This window comes from Zonotrichia albicollis, chromosome 3 (assembly GCF_047830755.1).
Source record: "Zonotrichia albicollis isolate bZonAlb1 chromosome 3, bZonAlb1.hap1, whole genome shotgun sequence".
NCBI classification, from domain to species: Eukaryota; Metazoa; Chordata; class Aves; order Passeriformes; family Passerellidae; genus Zonotrichia; species Zonotrichia albicollis.
In genome coordinates this window covers 64,217,581-64,238,938 of record NC_133821.1, presented here as the reverse complement: position 1 = coordinate 64,238,938, position 21,358 = coordinate 64,217,581, and the positions used below count along the sequence as shown (strand labels likewise).

The 21,358-nt window shown below is 44.0% G+C and overlaps 1 protein-coding gene across 2 annotated transcripts in view; it reads left to right on the top strand.

The window, feature by feature from the left end:
- Nucleotides 1-20,682, top strand: part of TULP4 (TUB like protein 4) — a 143,417-nt gene extending 122,735 nt beyond the window's left edge. For both annotated transcript variants that reach the window (XM_005490242.4, XM_014269307.3), the window contains exons 8-15: nucleotides 5,197-5,421; nucleotides 7,601-7,835; nucleotides 8,325-8,469; nucleotides 9,333-9,477; nucleotides 10,730-10,823; nucleotides 12,158-12,301; nucleotides 15,842-18,429; nucleotides 20,162-20,682. In XM_005490242.4, coding sequence (XP_005490299.1) covers nucleotides 5,197-5,421; nucleotides 7,601-7,835; nucleotides 8,325-8,469; nucleotides 9,333-9,477; nucleotides 10,730-10,823; nucleotides 12,158-12,301; nucleotides 15,842-18,429; nucleotides 20,162-20,278 — 3,693 coding nt within the window. In that variant the 3' untranslated portion in view covers nucleotides 20,279-20,682. The remainder of the gene's footprint in view (nucleotides 1-5,196; nucleotides 5,422-7,600; nucleotides 7,836-8,324; nucleotides 8,470-9,332; nucleotides 9,478-10,729; nucleotides 10,824-12,157; nucleotides 12,302-15,841; nucleotides 18,430-20,161) is intronic.
- Nucleotides 20,683-21,358: the final 676 nt, after the last annotated feature.

Here is a 21,358-nt window from a genome sequence, read left to right as displayed (position 1 = left end):
GAGAAGAAAACCAGCTTGCTATAGACCTGCTGCTGTCAGCATTTCACAGACTGCTTCTCTGCTGGAAATATCCCAGCATCTAAATGAATAGATTGAAGATTATATGATCCTGCAGAAACCTGGTAGTTCTGTAAAGGCTAGAGAAGGAAGGTGCAATTTTAGGTTTAATTCAGATCAAAAGGTTCTGAAAAAAGAGGCTGTTTTTTATGTTACTCAGCTGAGCAGACCTTGCTTACTTTTCTTCATTTATTTCACACAGAGTTTTCAGGTTTGTTGCATCTGAATTAATGTTGCCTTTCATTTATATTGCCTAAAATCAATTTTATTTAGTTGTTATGGGATGACAACAAAGCTTCAAGAAGAGTTTATTTTCCTACAGGAAAAAAAGCAACAGTTTAGAACTAACTGGTGAAACGTGCTTTAGTATATCAGTAAGGAGCTTGGTGTCCTTTATATAGGCACAGGATCATCTCTGCTGCACAAATGGATTTTGATCAGCACTGGAAATTGAAGACACTTTTCTAAGCAACTCTTTCTGCTAAAATGGAATCTTGTTGTATTGATTTCTTAAAAGATACTGTAGAAGTAGAGAGGGTAAAAGAAACAGCTGCAAATCAAAAAAGAGTTTATGACATCAAAAATCATATCAGGCCACAGCAGTGGCTGATTTCTCATCATATGTCACCATCAATTCTTAGCAGTTAATATTTTTCCCACTGTAAATACGAGGAGCAGAAGAATGAAGGAGTGGCTTTCCCACACCATCCATGGTTGCTGTGGCGGCACAGAGGTGTGCACACACAGCTCACAAGAGCCAGGTGGGCGCTGCAGCCATTGCCCCTTTCAGCTCATCTCTGAGAGGGAAGAGTGTGCATCTCCACATCAGCAGCCTGCAGTGAGAGCAAGCAGGCAACCTGCTTACACATGCCATTCACTGGATACTGTTTTGCAGTTGTGTTCTTCCTCCTGAGAAAAGTCCTGCTAGTTCCTGGGCTTTCTGCCCTCGAATACTATTTTTATTTCATTACCAGTGGGAGTCCCAGTGCCAACAAACAAGGGATTAGTTCAAGCAGCAGGCAGACCCCATCGCTCAGGATTTCTGAGCTCAAGGCAGGCAGCAAGAATCAGCTAGAACAGTGTTTTCATTGACTGAACTGCATACAAGTGATGGAATGTATGTGTATTATGTTCTCTCCTGTAATAGAGACACTCGAGTGACTCATAAGAAGCAACCAAGGGCTTTGAGTGGGAATATCCATTCCTGCATGCTCTTCTAGGGGGAATCAGCATCCCAGCTGGGGGTACAGATTTGAGTAACTGTAGCTCACTTTCGAGCCCACTTGGAAAGAAATGGCAAAAGAGCTCCTCCTTAGTCACTTGTTGAGATGTGTTTTCAGACAGTATTTCTCCTGATAAAGCATTTTTTTTTCTTGTGCTTCAGCCAATAGTTTCTAATATTTAATTGTCATAGAGCTACATGTTGGTATTTAAACCCTGGAATTCATTCAGGTATTTACAGTTTATGCTGAGATTTTTCACAACCTGATGATATTTTTATATGCAAAGTGAGATTAGAAATTTTCATGTTATATTTGTAGCGGCGTTTCTTCGTTCCTAGCAGAAAAAAAAAACCAACTGTGCAAACATGGAAAATAAAATTCTTCTGTCCTAGAGTCTGCGTGTTCATTTTTTAACAGGTGGCTACAACAACTTTTGTCCTTCCTTGTTTTGCTAAAACAGTACAAAGAAGTGGAAGCTTTATGAGGAACAATTCTTTTATGTTGGATGTTTGAGGTCAATTGCTTTTTCTCAGTAGAGTTTGAAAAGAAAGCTGTGGCCAGCTCATAACTGACTTGCTACAGTAATTGATTCATATCTCTTGTCCAGCAAAGGAAAGACTAGGAAGGATAGTTATTGAAAAATATTATTGGAGCAGTACTTTAAAGGTCAGGTCAGATCTGGCATTTGGGTGATCTTTTATTTCTCCAAGCCTGTAATGACAGGCTAATTTTCCTTGAAGCTCATCTGAAGTCTTAGCCTTTCACTGTGAATTAAATGTTGCTGAGCACCGGGCTGAAGGAGCACCAAGGGTCTGACCATTTCAGAGAAAGGAAGGCAAGGTATGTCTGGTGGTGTGGTGCAAGTGCTCTTTGTTGAGGTTGAAAACATTAAAACATAATGAGGTATGTGGAGAGACTAACTGTACAAATGGAAGAGTAGAAATGTCATGATTTACAAACAGTACAGCACATGTAGGTATTGTGTGCGTTTGTTTAATCATCCACCCACTCACATATTGTTTGCATATACATTCATAAACAGAATATAGGAGCTTCATACATTGAGAAATTTCGAAGGTGACTGAATTATGGTTTCCAGTAGAGAAACAGTGGTGAAGTTTTCAACTTCTGACTTTCTACTCCTCAGAGCTCCACAGTGCTATGTTGCCAGAGATCCTACCCTGCACTTCAAAGCTTCTGAAAAACCTTTTCCTTGAGACAGTGTTTTAGAGTGCAAAGGTTCCTGCACTGCTACTGTCTGCACCTCTGGTGCTCTCTGCATGCAGCAGTAACCTGAGGAAAGAGGTGGTTTTATTTGACTCTATTTGGATGAAGAATGTCCTACCTGGGTGTGATATATTGGGTTATAATAGCTGCAATATGAGACATCAGGTCTGGGTGTGCTGTATGGGGTTATGATAGCTGGGATATTCCACTTTTCTTCTGCCATTAAAGTCTGTCCAATAAATAAACATTTGTGTGGCAAGGCACATACTTGTTTGTCCCCTCACTGTGTCTGTAGGTAAGCTGCAGCTGATGCAAAGTGAACAGCAGGATGCAGTTTGGATCCCTCAGTAATGATCAGGTAGATAGTGCTGTCCATGCTGGGATTCAGCTCTTGGGGAAAATCAGGGTCACTTCTACTGTGCTGTTCTCAGGCTGTCATACAATAGATGTGGCAGGTACCTGCCTTGTGCCAGTGCCTTTTCAATTGTATTTATTTGGTAAACAGCTTGAACTGTCTCATTGCTGCCAGACAGTGTGAGGGCCGAGCCACACTCACAAATCATGAAAATACCAATCAGTAGGGGATACCTCATGTGGCCTCTCCTCAAATGCAAGGCTATATCCCACAGATTATGGTTGTGGCAAGCCATGTAGAATTATTGATGGTACACAAAGGATTTTTCAATTCTTTTGAAGTTCTCCACTACAAAATGCATTCAGCAATTACTGTGAAAATCACAAGCTTCACATGTTGCTTCTTTCTATTTGCGTATCAGTCAGCCTGAAGATTTGTGCCTTCGTGGAGGTGTGTGTGTGGTATTGCCTAGATGTAATTAAAAAGAAGTTCCTTCATTCCTCCTACTTTAAAATCAGTATTTTCCTCGAAATTTAAATCTAGGATAAGGTGACATAGTAGGGAAGATCTCTTCTGTTTTCCAGCTAATGCTTTATCTTGATGATAAATGTTGGTATAGTGCTGTGCCAGCTGCATTTTGCTTCGTATCAGTCACATAAACCAATCTTTTCCCAGTTTCTTGCCTTTAAGCATCTTGAATTTGTAAATGGAAGGGAGGCTCTTTCCCCAGACCGGGTGAGTAATCTCTGGGCTGATCTAACCCTGCTGTCTGGGACCATACTGCTAATAGAGGAGTGAATAAAAGCTCTTATTGCTGCTGTCTTGACCCTGTCTGCTTGTTTGATGTGTCTTGTGAAAAGATATTCCCAGATACCCTGACTTTTCAATAAATACAGTTCATTATTTAGATGAAAAACATGTTTGCTTAAACTTCTGAGTGTCACAGATGGTGAAAACAAGGAAGACCTTCACAGAAAGGAGTAAATCGTTTGTAGTTCACTGATGACAACCTGCTGCATAGCATTCTTCATGGAGTTAGAGCTTCATCTTTATGTTATTTGCACAGAGGTAGCAGATGGGATTGAAATACCACAGGGTGTGTATATATAAGCAAATACAGGAGCTTTGTAACCCAGAAAGCAAGAGATGACAGGTGGATGCAAGTAACGCTTAAGGGCAAAAGTAATGATGATGAGGCTGGAGGAGGTCACAACAGACTGCTACTTTACAAAAAAGTATGGGATTTAGAAGGAAAGTTTAGGGAGCTCCTTGCAAGCAGGAAATAAATGTTCTAAGCAGCAGGGTTTGTTCATCATTATTCTGTTCCACATTGTGACATTTCGTATCAGTTGGCCCTGACGCTTTCTGGTTTTACTGTCGTGGTTTGGACATTTCTGAGTGTAGACAAGTAGAAGACAAAAGGCCATTCTCTGTTGCATTTCTGGTGCTCTTTCACAGTTCAGTTCCTCCAGGAATAGTTCAAAAGATGCTGCAGCAGAAGACTTGGCACAAAACAAGAAAGCTGGTTGGGTTTTGTCCACTTGTTTTTTAACTGTCTCCAGGCATATAATTTAACTTTTCAGTTGTAAAATTTGAGCTGTTACCAGTGGGTGAAGACTGATTAGATGACTGAATAAATCATTTGGATAGGGCATCAAAAGATCCTACTTCTCAACACCCTGTGTCTCTAAAGTTACTTATCCTATCTAGGTACTGAATTTGGTAGCTGATTCCTTGCATGAAGAGTTTAAGCATCCTGAGTAAAAAGCACAGAATAAACATCAGCTGCTGTTTTTGATGATTTGATGTCGTTATAGAGCACGACACAGTACAAAGTACCACGACTCCATCAGAAGGGTGCAAGAGAGATTTATTATAGCAACATGTTGCTTTTATACTTTTCCAAGGTACTTACATTCACTTAACATACACATTCACTGCCCATTGGTTATAGGAAAGAAACAAAGTTCTCAGTGGGTGACCAAGGAGCCAGGTCATTCTGTGAGCCAGCTAGAGTCTGTATCTCTTAATTTTCTCTCCTTCATCATGTCTCCATGGTGACAACCTTGGTGTCTTCCTCAGGGGAGATATGGGGCTTTCCTTTATCTTCAGGAGGCCTTTGCTGGCTCACAAGAACAGCACAGAATGTCTTTCCTACAATTTGAAATGTTCCTATTCTGCTTCTAGGGGCAGTGGTGGGCACTTGAAGTTGCTGGAAGACTTAGGGTAATGTGATCGGTGTGAATTCATGTGATCGCTTGTTGTGCAGCCATATTGGAAAAAGCTCTTTTGCACAAAATCTTTTGAAGTTGTTTCCTTTTGCTCTTCGTGCAGCGTCCCATCATCTCCATCTGTTGGGGTCACAGGGATTCCCGCCTGCTGATGGCCTCTGGGCCCGCGCTGTACGTGGTGCGAGTGGAGCACAGGGTGTCCAGCCTGCAGCTGCTGTGCCAGCAGACCATCGCCAGCTGCCTGCGGGATGACAAGGACATCAGCAAGCTGACCCTGCCCCCTCGCCTCTGCTCGTACCTCACCACTGCCTTCATACCAACAATCAAGGTAAAATGAAAGACATGGGTGCTTGTGAAGAGGGAAGTGCTGCTAGATCTCCCCCCTCCACGGTGCTCCTAAGTGGCAATGGCTAAATGATAAGATTTTATAATTTTAAAAGCTTTCGCATCCTCTTCAAGACCCCACTGATGCATTTGGTGCCTATTAAAAATCTGAAAAGAAGGCTCACACATGCTGAACTGCATTATTCCATGGAGATGGCCTTTCCTAGTACAAGGGTAAAATATGCTGGTGACTCATAAAGACTTCTGAAGAAGCTCACGCTGGTGATAATGCTCTGTCACGGTTACAGGGGTAGAACTGTACCCCCTCTACATGTCACAGGAGTGCTTATATTCCCAGGAAGGTTAGGCTTAAGACCTGGGACTGCCCAAACATTTCTACTAACACTGAGTTCTGCTAATCTTATTGCTCCAACAGTGCTATGGGATAATGAGCCAGGTACCACACCTTTTCCTGTACCACCAGCAGAATCATCTGCACAACCTGTTTGTTTCATAGTTGGGCCCTCAGTAACATCTTGGGATTTCCAAGCTGTTTATCACAGCCTATAAACCAGAGCATTAGCTGGTAAATGCTTGGCATGCAAACATACATTTTTGTGATTTTTTGTGTATGTATTACACCAGTCTCTTCATCCTGAGCTCCTCGTTAAAACAATGCAGAGCTAGAAAAACTAATTTGAAATCAGTGGGGCTGACCCAGCTTAAATGAGAAAAAATTATGCCTACAAAATAAAAATTCAGTATGGTTCCATTTGGGTTCTGCTAATCAGGGCAGTTTGTGCAACTGTAAATAATTTTATTTGTCAAAGAACAATGTAAATGCCTTGCTGTAACCATAACTCCTGGATCTCCAAAGATGCAGAGCATTTACCAGGCCGGAAGTCTCCAATTCTTTCTAGTTCTTTCCATCCATCTCCCCAGGATGATTCCCATGTTGTTCCAGAGCCACTCCTCTCTAGAGCATCAGTGACAATTCCTGGCTGTCAGGGCAGGCAGGGGAGGGGAGGGGAGGGGATGGGCTGGATGAGGGCAGCAGTTGGCTGGGAGCCCTGGTGGGGGTCAGAGGGCAGTGCAGGGACACATCACTGCCAGCAGTCCTTGTGTCACCTCCTAGTGGAGATGCAACGATGCAAAGCGGTTGTGGTGCTGCGTGGGTGAGAGGTGGGAGCAGGGTTTCCAGAACCTTTTTTTCCACGTGCCTGTCCTGTTTCATGGCTGTTTCTGGGGCCTCATCAGCACTTATGCTTTACCCTGGATCATCCCAGTCACCCACTGCACCTATGTTGTCAGCCATGCCTTTAGTGCTAGGCAAGGCATCCTCTTCCCTGCAAATGTTCCTCTTCCCCCTCCAGCTTGCAGAACACATTACAGGTCACTCCTCAGTCTATACCCATTTGCCAGGTTAAGGAAGCCTATTTTTTTTCCTACCTTTTTTTCCTTATGCTTTCATTTTGAAAGAAACTCTGTTGACTTACACACATTAATCGTATTAGTGTCATACAGGCTATATTGTCCTAGACAAAAGCAGTCCTACTGCTTTAGGATTGAGTTTTTCATGGATTAATACAGTGTGCAAGCAAGCAGGGCAAAATAACCCAAGCTTTGTGTTTGTATTTCTCTACATGGCACACAAATAAGCCCTCAGCTAGGATGGGATATGGGCTTGGAAGTGATATAAAAAGTACAAGCTTCTTCCAGAGCTGACAGCATTATAGCATAGTGGCATAGCATGTACCAATATTAACCAGGAGTGGGATCTGAGTGTCCAGGTGCACTTCCAGGGCCTGGAGGGGACAAGATACTCTGATACTTGACCACATTACTCAAGTTCAAAAAGAAGTTTCTGTTAAGAGCTGGAACTTGAAGACAGGTTTGTTGTCTCATTCAGTGCGCTGACCACAGGTTCAGCCTTCCTTTTTGATGTAACTAGTTTTAGTTTTTATTTTCTCTATACAACCTTTTTTGATCTAACTAAATAACACACTGCCATTCCATCTTGCATGTGGGTCCTGCATAACTCATGAAGTAACCTATACTAATCTTCACCTGCCAGATTAGAGCTGGGTTCAAGTTCAGTTGGTTGTGTTGGGATTAAGTCACCACAGAAAAGAACCCCAACCAATATGGGAAAACTTTCTCTTTCCTTCCTCTGTTGAATGAAGCCTCCAATCCCAGACCCAAACAATATGAGAGATTTTGTCAGCTACCCAACAGCTGGGAACGAGCGGCTGCACTGCACCATGAAGCGGACGGAGGATGACCCGGAGGTCGGGGGTCCCTGTTACACACTGTACTTGGAATACCTTGGGGGGCTGGTGCCCATCCTCAAAGGACGTCGGATCAGCAAGCTGCGGCCGGAGTTTGTCATCATGGATCCTAAAACAGATGGAAAAGCAGGTACATTTCAGTTGTTGCTCTGTGTAAAAATGATTTAGCAACACTTTGGACGCTAAATCCTCAGGAGTTTTAAAAAATACATACGTGCAGTATGGATGGTGGCATCTATTATTTTTTCTGATGTGAAAAAAATCTTTTGCGTGACCTAGAAGCTTCTGAAATTATACCCTACTGCCTTCTGTTTTACAGAAGAGAACTTCTTGTATTCTGAGTAATGGAATATAGATTGCTAATTAGCAGAAAATATTCTTTAGTCTCAATTTCGAAGTCAGTTGGATGCTATTCATCCCTCTGAATAATGTTCACTTGAGTTCAAACCATTGGAAATTTGGAGTTGGAAGGCAGAGTGGAGAACATTTAATTTCCCTCTACAAAGTTTTATTTCAACTGCTGCCTGTGGATCAGGTTTATGCTTCTGATGACTGAGAGTTATAATTTATAGCAGTTTTCTGAAGCAGCACCTAAATTTTCTGGGGCCTGTCTTGATAGATGAAATCTATGGAAACAGCTTGATTTCCACTGTGATTGACAGCTGCAACTGCTCTGACTCCAGCGATATCGAACTCAGCGATGACTGGGCAGCAAAGAAATCTCCAAAAATCAGCCGAGCTAGCAAATCACCTAAACTCCCCAGGTAATAACCTCTTGGATAGGTCTTCTTTTTCCTCAAGTGGCCTCTCTTCCTCCCTGCCTCTCCTTCCCTCTCTTGACACCTTGTTAAATGAAAAGTAAACTCCTTTGGGCACATAGGAATTCTCTGTAAGATTGGGATCCTCAGCAATGTGCGGTTCTGGGATGATCTCAGAGATTGGCATAGAGCTGGACTTATGGGAAGATTTCTGGGACACAATGTAATGGGAAACAATAGAGCACAATTTCTCCCCACGCAGTCTCAAAGAAAGATTTTATAAACTCTCCCACCTTTCCTTTTCTTTCTCTCTTGACACCATGGAATATATTTTGTCCTTCTAACAGACTGTTTTTTACTTTTGTTTGTTACATTTCTTCCAGTGAACTCTTTAGGTGCTTGAGCTGGTATTCTTGACTCTGCCTTGTGTAGTGGGAGGTAGAAATGACTTGGCTTTGGGTAGGAACACTGACAACATTTGTGGAGCCTTGGTTTGCTGTATATACTAATGTGAAATCTGTCAGCTGAGGTGTCATGTTCTCATTTCTTGAGACTTTGCTCAAACTCTGCATAGCTGAGATCATTTATCTCTACACCTTTTTGGGATTAGTGGAAGACAAATTGTATCTGGCAGAGCTGCTGGAAGCTTTGTTAGATTCATTAGAAAACATCTAGCATGAGTTACTGCAAGTGTGTCAGGTCTTCAAATTTGACCCATAATTCTCCGTCCTGTAGGCTCTACAGTTTTTATTAGTCACTTTGAGGACATCCTACCAGTTGTCTTCTTCTTACATCTTTTTGTTCAAAGACATGAGTTTTGTGCATTTTTGCCTGCCCGTTGTTGATTCCAAGTATTGCTTTACCTGCAGAATCAATATAGAAGCTCGCAAATCTCCCAAGATGTCACGAGCTGCACAGGAGATCTCAAGATCACCAAGGTTACCAATAAGGAAACCCTCTATTGGTTCTCCAAGCCTGACACGAAGAGAGTTTCCTTTAGAAGACATTACTCAGGTATTGTGCACATTGTTACCATACCTGATTCAAATGCTTTTTTTTTCATGAGGCAGCATATTGTGGTAGAGATCAAATGATCAGCAATGAAAGTTTGCATTATGTTATAATAAGTAGATAGAACTAGAGAATTGCATTTTCCAGTTCAGTACTAATGTTTGAAAGTGCCAGTGGAATATGAGGTGGTGTTTGGCAAGTACCAGGAGCAGTTACTTTTGTCAGTGTGAATCCATGTGAGATGTTTTATTCTAGGTGATGTTGTTGGCTTTTTGAGAGTGTATGTGAAAGCACTTCATCAGTTTTTCAGACCCGTGTTAATGCCACCATGATTCTCTGCTTTGCTAGGGATTGCAGAGATAAGGAAATGTTTGCTTCAGAGGACCACACGGTCTGTTTCGTAATTAACATGAAACAGTCTTACTTGGAAGGAAGGAAAGGAATTACCACTTTGTGCTCTTTGTGGTATTCGTGTCCTCTGGGAAAATGAAACTTAGCAAGCTGTAGAACTGTCTAGGTTGTATATTTCATTAATAACGGCCTGTGTTATTGTAATTTTCTTTTGTTTGGCTTGGTTTTTTTCTGCTCTCTTGTTTTTCCTTTTTATGAAAAATTCTAAACAGTTACACGAAGATAGGACCAGAAGCCCTTTGAGTAGAGCAGAAGACCTGAGGCTTAGATCCTGCTCCTGATACTAGCAGCATAACTCCTGGCCTTTGAGAAAAGTCTGTTGGTCTTTCAGACCCATAAATATGTGTACCATGGCAACAGTGGTTTGGGAAGTTGCTTTAGGAGCTCCAGGGGAATATATGTTTGTTATGAGTAATTAATTTCTGTCTTGTTTATTGTTCTATAAAGTGATTCATGAGCATAGAACCAACGGGCAGGGTGTATCACTCTCTGAAATACAGAATAGCCTTGGTCCTGCTGGGCAGGAGCAGCAAGTGCCAGAAAACAGACCTGTTCTCACTAAACAGGCATTCTCCACTAAGTGTTGTTCAGATCTTCAATAGCTCCAATCACCCTGTGGCTGATGCATACATCATTTCTGATGGTGTTAAGATATCAGAATGAGGCTTCTTAATGACTGGATAAAACTGTTGCTACATAGGCACTTTAGGCTCTTTCAATACAATAAACACAAGATAGACTGAAATTGCATTATCACTTGCAATAGCTTGATTGCTCTGCAGTTTTTTATTAGAGCTTGATACAGATTTTATCAGATAAAAATGATCTTGTTTTTGTTTTCCAGCACAACTACCTTGCTCAGGTCACATCTAATATCTGGGGAACCAAATTTAAAATTGTGGGTTTGGCTGCTTTCCTACCAACTAACCTTGGTGCAGGTAAAAGTAAACTGTTGATTTTTTTGCGTGTCAATTTCTTTCTAACAAACAAGAAACTTACGCCATGAGATTTTTTGTAAGTGATCAAAGCACTTATTTTCTGTGGACAGTGAGAGTTAGATCTTATTAAATTCACTGTAACTAAAGAAGATTAAAATCTATAAATACAATAAGGAGATATCAATAAAATGCTAAAAATCTCACTTGTAATAAAACAGTAAATCAACATTTGAGCCTAGACCTCTATTTTTATAGTTTATTGGAACAAAACCCACACAAATAAAAAAAGGGTTTTCCAAGAGGACTATAGAAATAATAGGTTTAAATTACTGCCATAGAAGTATTTTTTAAGGTCAGATTTTATAGTTATGTAGCTACAAATTCTATGAAAAAGCTATTACAGCCTCATGCTCAAGATTCTTTAAGTCAGTGCAGAGCCTCATCACATGGTTCTCCTGCTGGAGCATCAGTAATCTAGAAGCCATCATTAAAAGCAGCAGTTGTCTATCATCAACCTTTTTTCAGGGTAGGCCAGTTCTGCCCAATAGTCCTGTTGGGAAGGAAGAAGGCTGGCTAAAAAACAGGGTACCACACCGCAGAACTGAGCTCTGAACTGAAATATTAACACAAGTCTAGCAGTCTAATGAGCTCTTTAGAACACTTATTTTGTCCCATGCTGCATTATGTAGTTGGGTCAGGAGTACATAAAGGTGCCCTGGATGCAGAATTGGGTGGATAGCTTTTGTGGCTATATGGACTGCTGTCAGCAGTTGAATGACGAAGTTGAATGACCACAGGTCATTCTAATTCTCTCACTGCCAGTGGCAGATAGGGAAGGATTTAAGTGTAGAGTAAATGGATAGTGATACTTCTTTCAAATGTTCTCCCAGTCTCCAATTGTTTGGTTCCCGGGATTTCCTGAGCCCAGTGGGATTTCTTTGTATGTGGTAACCGTCAGCAGATTTCCTTCCTGAGAGCTTTCCAGTTTTCCCCTGTAAATTGGTAGAATCCTGTGGTGAAAAGTTTCAAAAGTAGAATGGAAAAAAGTCTTTTCCTTCCATAAAAATAGATGTGCATACAAGATGAAGTAATTAATTATTTAATTACAGAGATGTTGCTTCCATTTAAAGAGAAATAGCTGAAAGCAGCAATCTCTTTTATCCCATTTATGCAAAGTGTTACATAGTGATTTGACAAATAATGGCTCACCCATGCACATGTATACAGTAAATAACAATATTCATAGCCCTTCTGTCTGCTTTGAATTGCTTCTTCCTTGGCTTTACATGCTGTCTGTGTAACAAACTTTTTTGTTTCTTATATTCTTTCTCTAGTAATATATAAAACCAGTCTGCTGCATCTGCAGCCCAGGCAAATGACAATATATCTCCCAGAAGTGAGGAAGATTTCAATGGACTACATTAACATGCCTGTCTTTAATCCAAATGTTTTCAGCGAAGACGAAGATGATCTACCAGGTAAGGAGGAGCTGGAGGGCTGCCATGTTATGGGTTAAGCTAGATGGAGGTCAGGTTGGTTGTGTCATGGTCCCCTCTGGTAAACACACAAATCAAAATCCCTTAGTCTGATGGGGTTCTGTAGAACTGAGTTAGAATAAGGCTAAATATGTATTATGGGCATTGTCTTCTGTGATGTGTGGAAAATATAATCCATAAAGAGCTCCTTAGTTTCAAGTTCATTGGGAAATTAGTCATCTGCTAATTCATCTTAGTTTGCTAGGAATTCTCCACAGACTGAAGCCTTGCATTCTGCATCTTGATGGGACAGAATTGCAATCTGTTGGAAATCCAGACAGGCTGTTCTTGAGACCTGATGGCATCAAAGCTGATAGGACCTTGGGTTGGAGAGCAGGTTCCCATAAAACTCAGCCACCCTTTGAGAAGTGATAGATGCTCATTTGGATTTTTATCACTACTAAGAGGCTAAAGTAGTAAAGTAGTCAACAAACAAAGCAGGATCAGGAAGAATTTTTCACTTCACTGAGGTAGCAGAAGATTTAAGCAGTGCAGGGAAGGTTTGGGTGCAGGTGATGTGATGTGGGAGGGGAAAGGACTGGAAGTACTCAAGACCTCCTCCAATCAAAACAAAGTCATCATGCCAATAAAATTAACAAAAAACAGAAAAGAAGATAAATTTTTACAGTTTCAGAACTTTCATATTACTGAGAGATTCCTGTTGCCTGGTCACAGGTTTTTGAAACTATGGAAGTGGCTGTCGTGCCAGTACCCTTTAAAAAGGAAGGAGTATGAGCACTGCAAAGCAATTAAGAACAGTGCTAAAATCTACTGAAATAAATGGAAATGTTCTCATTATTTCAGACCAGGGTTTCAACTGCTGACAGCGGCAAAGTTTTTGTCTGACCCAAGCACTCAGAACAGTCCTCTGGACTTCTAAAGAAATACTTGTATGTTTCAAATTAAGCCCATTTTTTTCACAATCTGGGGGACTTGTCCTGCTTAATTTCTGTCAGTGTGATACTTATCTGTAGTGTCTGAAGAAAATAATAGAGACCATATATATTATATACCATATATTATTATATATATTGGTGACCATATATATATTATTAATAGGAAGCACCCAACGTTCACTATTATGAAACACAGTCCAAGCTGTCAGAAAGTAATATAAAAACTTAATAGAAAAGAAAGAAGTTAATACAAAGTTTTCACATCTCTTCCTGAAAATTGGGTTGAATCTGCACTAAGAGATGAAATGGTGCTTATAATTGCAGGTACATAAACAGAGAGAAAATTATAAGAGACTCTTGTAACAGCTATTTGAGAAGGCTATAAAAGAATTATACTACTCTGTCCTTCTAACAGCCTTCCTCTTATCCATTTTTTCCTTTCTAGTTTCTTCTGAGAATATATTTCTGACTTAGTAAATGGTGGCTACTTTAATCTTCAAAAATGTTTTTGGGGCTATCCTTCCTAAAGCCTGCACATAAAGGAAGAAAGTACCACCTACTAAAGGAAAAAGTATTGCAGGGTAAATAATGATTACCTGATAGATTAGAAAAAACATGGTAGAAAGCAGCTCTTGGGCAGTGCAATGTTCATAGTGAGGTACACTTGGGACAGGTGTTTTTTAATGTGGTCAGTAAAGATTTGGCAAGACAAATGCACAGTGAATTAATTTCACTTACAAAGTATGCAAACTAATCAATTAAAAACCATTGGAGAAATGAAGAAAAGGTTGGATTTAAACACTCAGGAGTAATAAGCAACATCACAACAAATGATATTTTGTTGGATAAGGCAAAATGACAGCAACATTTGGGGCTGTTCAAGCCAAGCTAACAATTAAACCTCAGGCTCTGGCAGCTAAATTGCTAAGCCTGCAGGCATCAGGGTGAAAGCATGGCCTTCCAGCCAAGCACAGAACCACAGAACTGCCTTGGGGTCAGTTAAGTTTGGCTCTTGTCTTCCTCTAAAGGAATGAACTGAACTACCATAAGGATTTGCCAGTCCAGCCACAGTGCTGTCTGTACACCCCTCCCACGTTCATAACTGATGCTGGTAAAAGCCTGATGTTACCGAAAATGTAATCATAGGGCATAGGTAGATTACCTGAATTTTAATTAGAAATTAATTAGGAACTGGGCAGTGTTTGGAGGGGCCCTGACTCATGGATCTCTTACATGATCTGGTCGTGCAAATCAGAGGTCTCCACAGAATTTGGCACACTTAAATATGGATATAGAACTGGATAAAAATTGGATGTGACACTAGATCCTTGGTCTCTTTTCCTTCCACAAACTTACTGATACAACTCACTCACCATTTTCTGTGGGGTTTTTTACAGGAAGTTTAATAAAAAATAAAGAACTTGCAATATTCTTGGAAGTTCTAATATAGTATTTACTGTTTTACCCCTTTATTCTGTTTTGTTCCTTCTTGACTACTGCACCTCTACTTGGATCCAGTGTCTTCATTTTCCTGTTCCAGCTTTTCAGTGGTAGTTCCTATTGGAAACAATCACTTTTTGCAAAAGGAACTGCAAACAATTGAGCACTCTTCACTCTTCTGCTCAAAATCATGAGAATTTCTTCTTGCCACATTTTCCCTTTTTCAGTGCCACCACATGTGTGAAATTTTTCCTCATATGCATATGCTTCTTTATACATTTCTGATTTCAGCCTGTCCAAACATTAATGCTGCAGTTGCCCTGACTACAGTACCCACTTCCTGAATCTTCTTGGCTTCCCATCTATTTCCTCACATTTTCTCCTTACAAATCTGAGAACTTTTTAGAAGATTTGTCTGCATTTCATTCTATCATATTCCCCTCTCTCTGTTTCAGCTTCCTTGCTTTTGCATGGCTGGTAGGTTTGTCACCCACTATACTCAGCTTTTGCCCACTATTGTCTGTGTTCTCCAGTTCTCTCCAGCTCAGTGAGTCTAGGAACCTCATACTAGATATTATACAGTGTCTTCAGTGCAGGTCTTCAGCTTTCTTAGCCTCCACTTCTTTTGTTTATTTGCTTGTTTGCTTTGTTCAATTGTTTGTTGATTTGTTGTATTTACTATCAAAAATCCCTCTCTGAAAACTAGTGAGTCCTGATTTAGCAAAACTTTTACTGTTTTGAGCAGAAGCAGTTAAAACCTGATGATGAGTGAATGCTGAGTGGTATCGTGACAGCCCATGGGGATCCAGTATAGGCTGAAAGCACGCTCACAGCTTGACCTCTGAAGTGTCACTTCCAAGAAGTGGCTTTAAAGCTGGTCCCCAGCTGGTACAAGAAACTCTTGTGCGATGGGAGTGATGAGAGTCACCAGTGAGAGTGATGGGAGTCACGGGCTGGAGACGTGTTCCCACTGAGGTCTGCTCCGCTGGTTTGGGAGCAGGTAGCAGCAGAGTCCCTACAGGTAGCAAACATTTGACAGGCCCCTGTGCGCTTGGGGCAGGCCCGGCCCGGCCTGGCCACGGCAGGGGAGGTGTGCGGGGCGGGAGCGGAGGCCGGGCGGCGGTGACGCTCTGTGTTGTCCTTGCAGTGCCCGGCGCCCCCGGCGCGCCCGCCAGCAGCCCGCCCTGCACCGTCAACATCCCCATCGCGCCCATCCACAGCTCGGCGCAGGCCATGTCGCCCACGCAGAGCATCGGCCTGGTGCAGTCGCTGCTCGCCAACCAGAACGTGCAGCTGGACGTGCTGGCAAACCCGCCGGCCGAGGCGGGCGGCGAGGGGCCGGGGCCCTTCCCAGGGGCTCCGGGCCGCTTTCCCGGCCCCGGGGCAGGTGCGCTGGCCGTGGGCGAGCTGGGCCGCCCGGCCCCGCCGCCGCTCGCCCCGCCGCCCCCCGCGCCCCCCGCCATCGCCCTGGCCGACCTGCGGGACCACGGCGACCGCGAGCATGAGCCCCCGCCCAAGGCCAAGGCCCCGCGGCCCGGGCCGCCGCTGGTGGAAGGGGACGCCGTCATCTTCGGGGCCGCCCAGGAGCTGCAGCTGAACAAGATGAACCCGCCGCCGCCCTACCCCGGCACCATCCCCGCCGTGCCCGCCACCCCCCTGCCGCCCCCGCCCGGGCCCCCGCAGCCGCCCCTCGATCTCTGCCTCAAGAAGGGCGAGTTCTCCCTCTACCCGGCGGGGCACTACCAGACGCCCCTGGGCTACGAGCGGATAACGACGTTCGACAGCAGCGGGAACGTGGAGGAGGTGTGCCGGCCTCGCACCAGGATGCTCTGTGCCCAGAGCACCTACACCCTGCCGGGCCCCGGCAGCTCCGCCACCTTGCGCATCACGGCTGCCGAGAAGAAGATGCAGCAGCCCTGTGCCAGCGCCACCTTGAACCGGCTCACGGTGCCCCGCTACTCCATCCCGGCCGGGGACCCGCCGCCCTATCCTGACATTGCCAGCCAGCTGTCCCAGGGCAGAAACATGGCGCAGAGGCTGGACAGCAGTATCATTCATGCTACTCTGCGGAGGAACAGCAGAGAGGCAGCCCTGAAAATGGCTCAGCTGATGGATGGTCAGAGAGCCACCTTGCAGCTTCCCCCTAAGGCCAAGAGCAACATTGTGTCAGCACAGTACCAGCAGAGAGTGCCCACGGCCTTGTACACCTGCAGCCAATGCAGCAGTGGCGGCACTGGCAGCAGCAGCAGCAGTGCGAGCGCTGGTGGCGCGGGCAACATCGCTGGTGCCAATGCTGGTAGCAGCACTTCCAGCATTGGTGCCATGAGACCAGATCTGAGCACAGGGAGTGGCTCCCAACACAGCTCTGTCATTGCTCACTCCGTCAGTACTTCGCCTCTGGCTTCCCAGTCCTCCTACAGCTTGCTGAGCCCACCTGACAACTCCCGTGACCGAGCGGATTATATCAACTCTGCTTTCACGGAGGATGAGGCCCTTTCTCAGCACTGCCCAGTGGAGAAATCAGTACGGCACGTACCTGTGTCCTTGACAGAGGCTACCCTGAGTGTAAAACGGCCGCCGCCGTACCAGTGGGATCCTATGGTGAGCGAAGAGATCTGGGTTCCTCAGGAAAGGACATCTCAGAGCTCAGTGCCCAACCCTCTAAAACCTCCTCCGCTCATCATTGGTCAAGCTCAACATCTGGATATGTCTCGAGTGCCATTTGTTTCCCCCAAGTCTCCAACCAGTCCCACTGCCACTTTTCAGACAAGTTATGGGGTTGGAGTACCTTATCCAGGAAGCTACAGCGCCCCACCCCTTCAGGGAATGCAGGCCCCCTGCTCCCCCAAAGAAGCTCTGGCCCCAACACAGTTTGCACAGCAGGAGCCCTCAGTTGTGCTTCAGCCAGGTTACTCATCCAACCTCCCCTACTGCCCTTTGCCGCCCATGTACCCAGGAAGCAGCACTTGCTCTAGTTTACAGCTGCCACCGATCGCCTTGCACCCCTGGAGCTCCTACAGCGCCTGCCCGCCCGTACAGAACCCCCAGGGCACGCTGCCCCCCAAGCCGCTCCTCGTGGTGGAGAAGCCGGTGATGTCTCCCCCGCCAGTGGAGCTGCAGGGCCACGTGGGCACAGAGGTAATGGTGGAGACGGCAGACACTTTCCAGGAGGTGCTCTCCTTGACAGAAAGCCCTGTTCCCCAAAGGACAGACAAATTTGGCAAGAAGAGCCGGAAACGCCTGGACAGTCGAGCCGAGGAAGGAAATGTGCAGGCTATCACTGAGGGTAAGGTCAAAAAGGAGGCAAGGACACTGACTGACTTCAATTCACTGATAGCCAGCCCTCGGCTGGGGAGGGAGAAAAAGAAGGTCAAGAGCCAAAAAGATCAGCTGAAGTCCAAGAAACTAAACAAGACAAATGAGTTTCAGGACAGTTCAGAGAGTGAGCCGGAGCTTTTTATCAGTGGAGATGAACTGATGAACCAGAGCCAGGGCAGTAAAAAGGGTTGGAAAACTAAAAGGAGTTTGAGGACAGCCAGTGAGCTGGATGAATTCAAGTGCCGGAAGGCCAGTGAGAAGGAGGATGGGCGCCTGGGAAGCCAAGGCTTTGTGTATGTGATGGCCAACAAGCAGCCGCTGTGGAACGAGGCAACACAAGTCTACCAGCTGGACTTCGGAGGGCGGGTGACCCAGGAGTCTGCAAAAAACTTCCAGATTGAGCTGGAAGGACGACAGGTAGGAAGGGTTGGCACATGCTTGCTGGAATGGGGGCCAGGATGTGGGAAAGCTGTGCCAGGAATAAGCTGTCACTCATGCTGCAGAGTGCCTCTTGCTTGTGTCAGCTGTTCCATGATAAAAAGCTTTGCCATATGGTTGATAAAAAACAGCTGTCAAAGGTCTAAGTTCAGCACATAGGGTGAAGTTCAGCTGTAAAGTAAATACACAAAATATGTTTGGTCTTATTGCAGTCAGACATGGGAACAAGGGCCGCCTTTAGTCTGTCCGGCTCTCACTGCTGAAGGTTTTGTAATAAACACAATAGCTCTCCACAGCAGTAGCTGTACTTGCCATCAGTGATGGTTGTGGATGGCAGCTAATTGAGTGATCACTGTTCCCTTCTTGCCCTGCTCACATAGCCAGGCAGCACATAGCTAAGGCACTTAGCTTCCCTTCATGCCAAAATTTCCACTTGTGAACAGCTACCAGGCCCCTGGGGTTGGCTGTCTATGCTAGAGGAGGGACACACTGACCCAACCCAAAGCAAAGTGTTCCTGGGCCACTTTTGAACTGCCTGTGGATAGAAGGATCAGTGGCTATTTCAAAAAATCAAAAAATCATTTAATTTTGGCCTGGGAGTGGTATGTTACTACTACTACACCAAACCCTGACTTGTAAGTGGTGCTAATTAGAAGGATGCTGGACTGAGATTCAGGAGACTCTCATTTATTTCTTTGTCCAGCTGTAAGTCACTTCTGGTTTACTAAAGATACCAAGACTCTCGACTTCCTCTGATTTAAGTTGGGAGTTAGATGTCTTAAGTATCCAACATGCATGACCAGTGGAAGTCTTTTGGTTTTGCTTGTATGAAACAACAGTTCAAAGGCAGCAATCAGAGCCATTCTTCTTCAGTTAAATGGCTGTGGATATGTGCCCACGGGCAGCTGTACAAAGCCACCCAACCAAGGGGTTTTTTCTTGCCAGGGGTAACAAAACCTGCCTTGACTTGCACAGTCAGTCCCCAGTCTAGCTCAAGGTTCTTCGCTGTAGAGCAAATAAAATCTGGATTTCCGACAAAGTGAATGAAAAAACAGTAATAATAGGCCAAACTTCAGATATTCCCTGAGGAAGAGCAATGAACAACCTGGCTAGTTTTGCTTTTTTTGCATTTCAAACAGCTCTCAGTGCTCCTTAGCTAATTTATTCTTGCTGTAATTACGTGCTAGTGAAGATATTTATGCAGAGGGAAACAACTACAAAGAATGAACACCTTATCAACTATGGAGTGCTAGAGTAGGGAAATAGGTTATTCCCCTTCCCTGAAAGCTCCTTTCTTTGAAAACAAAACCTGTTTTCCTGTTGGGTTGATGGTAGGATATTTCCAAGGGAGAGACTGGTACTTTCCTTCAGGAAGCATGATGCTGGTGTACCCATATCTGCTGAAGTAATTGGTGACAAGCTACTTAAACCAATGCTCTGTGCAGTCTAGCATATTTTGTCAGTTTACTCTGTGGAGTGAAATGTTGCAGTCAAATTCTCTATACAGCCAAAAAGTAGAGTGCTCTCACTGTTCTTTGGCATCATACCCCATTCTGTCTGTAGCTGCAATCATATTACCTGAGAAAGGGGGGGTGTTCCTACAAAGCAGAAAAAAATTGCTCTTATTTTCTTCTCTGTTTCCTTTTCTGTGGTTCATTTTTTTTGACCTTGTTCTCTTTTCCCTTCCTTTTCCTCTTCCCCTGCTTCCCAGGTGATGCAGTTTGGAAGAATTGATGGCAATGCTTACATTTTGGACTTTCAGTATCCATTTTCTGCAGTGCAAGCCTTTGCTGTTGCTCTGGCTAATGTGACTCAACGCCTCAAATGAAAAAGCAGAGACTGGAGAGAGGAAAATGTTAACCTTCTCATAAAGTCCAAATGGGAAATGTCAGGGCAGCCTGCTTTAGGTGTGCAGAGATGCCTGGGAGTTAAGAAGGCAGTAAAACTGGAAAAGTCTCTTGGTGCCCACCAGAAGGGCATTAACTCTAATCAGTCACGGGGTGGAGGGTGGGGGGCTGTTTTCTGTTTGTTTGTTTGTTTGTTAGCTTGTTTGTTTTCTGGTTTCTTTTTCTTTTCAAGCATTGTGCTGGGTCTCAGAAAGAGCAAAGGGTTGAGAAGCGTTCAGTGTTACGTGGAGAAGTGTGGCTTTTGGCTTGTTGTGGTGGTTCTGCTGTGTGTGCTACAGTAGCTGATGTAAGCTCATGGGGGGATTAAAACAGACTGCTCTTCTTAGACTGCCTTATCTCATGCTATTCTTTTTAAAACAGGGAACATGACTTTTTTCTGGTCCAGTTTGTACTTCTACTACTAAAACATCAGTGATAGCAGCAAAAAAGTAAAAAAAGAAAAGAAGCTATAATACTTGAAGACGTGTTTCTTCTCTGATACCTGCTATTAACTGAGCATCACAGTTTCCAAGGAGGCTTATGTAGGTAAACGTTTAATTTATAAACAGTTATGTATTACTCAAAAGAGAAAAAATTGTTTCCAGTGAGTGTTTGTCATGGTTTAGGAATGGTTTTCTCCAGTTTAGTGTTTCCACCAAAACACTTCAAACCATGCACCACTTGCTCACTGCCCCCTCCCCTTTTCCCTTTCCTGAGTTGGATGGAGAGGAGAACTGGAGGCACAAAAGGTAAAGATCACAGGTAGAGAGAAGAACAATTTACTGCAAACAGCAGTGAAATAAGAAGACAAACAGTAACAGCAGCAATGTTAATAACAGAGTGCATGAGAGGTGAAGGATTCACATGTGTGTGCTCACCAAGGGGAGCCTCTGCCAGTACCTGACTGTGCTGCCACACTATGGGACCCTTCCCATGGCCCCAGACTATGATTGGAGGTGGTATAGAATAGCCTCTAGATTCTAGCCATGCCCTCTCCTGGCTACTGCAAAAATCAACTCTGG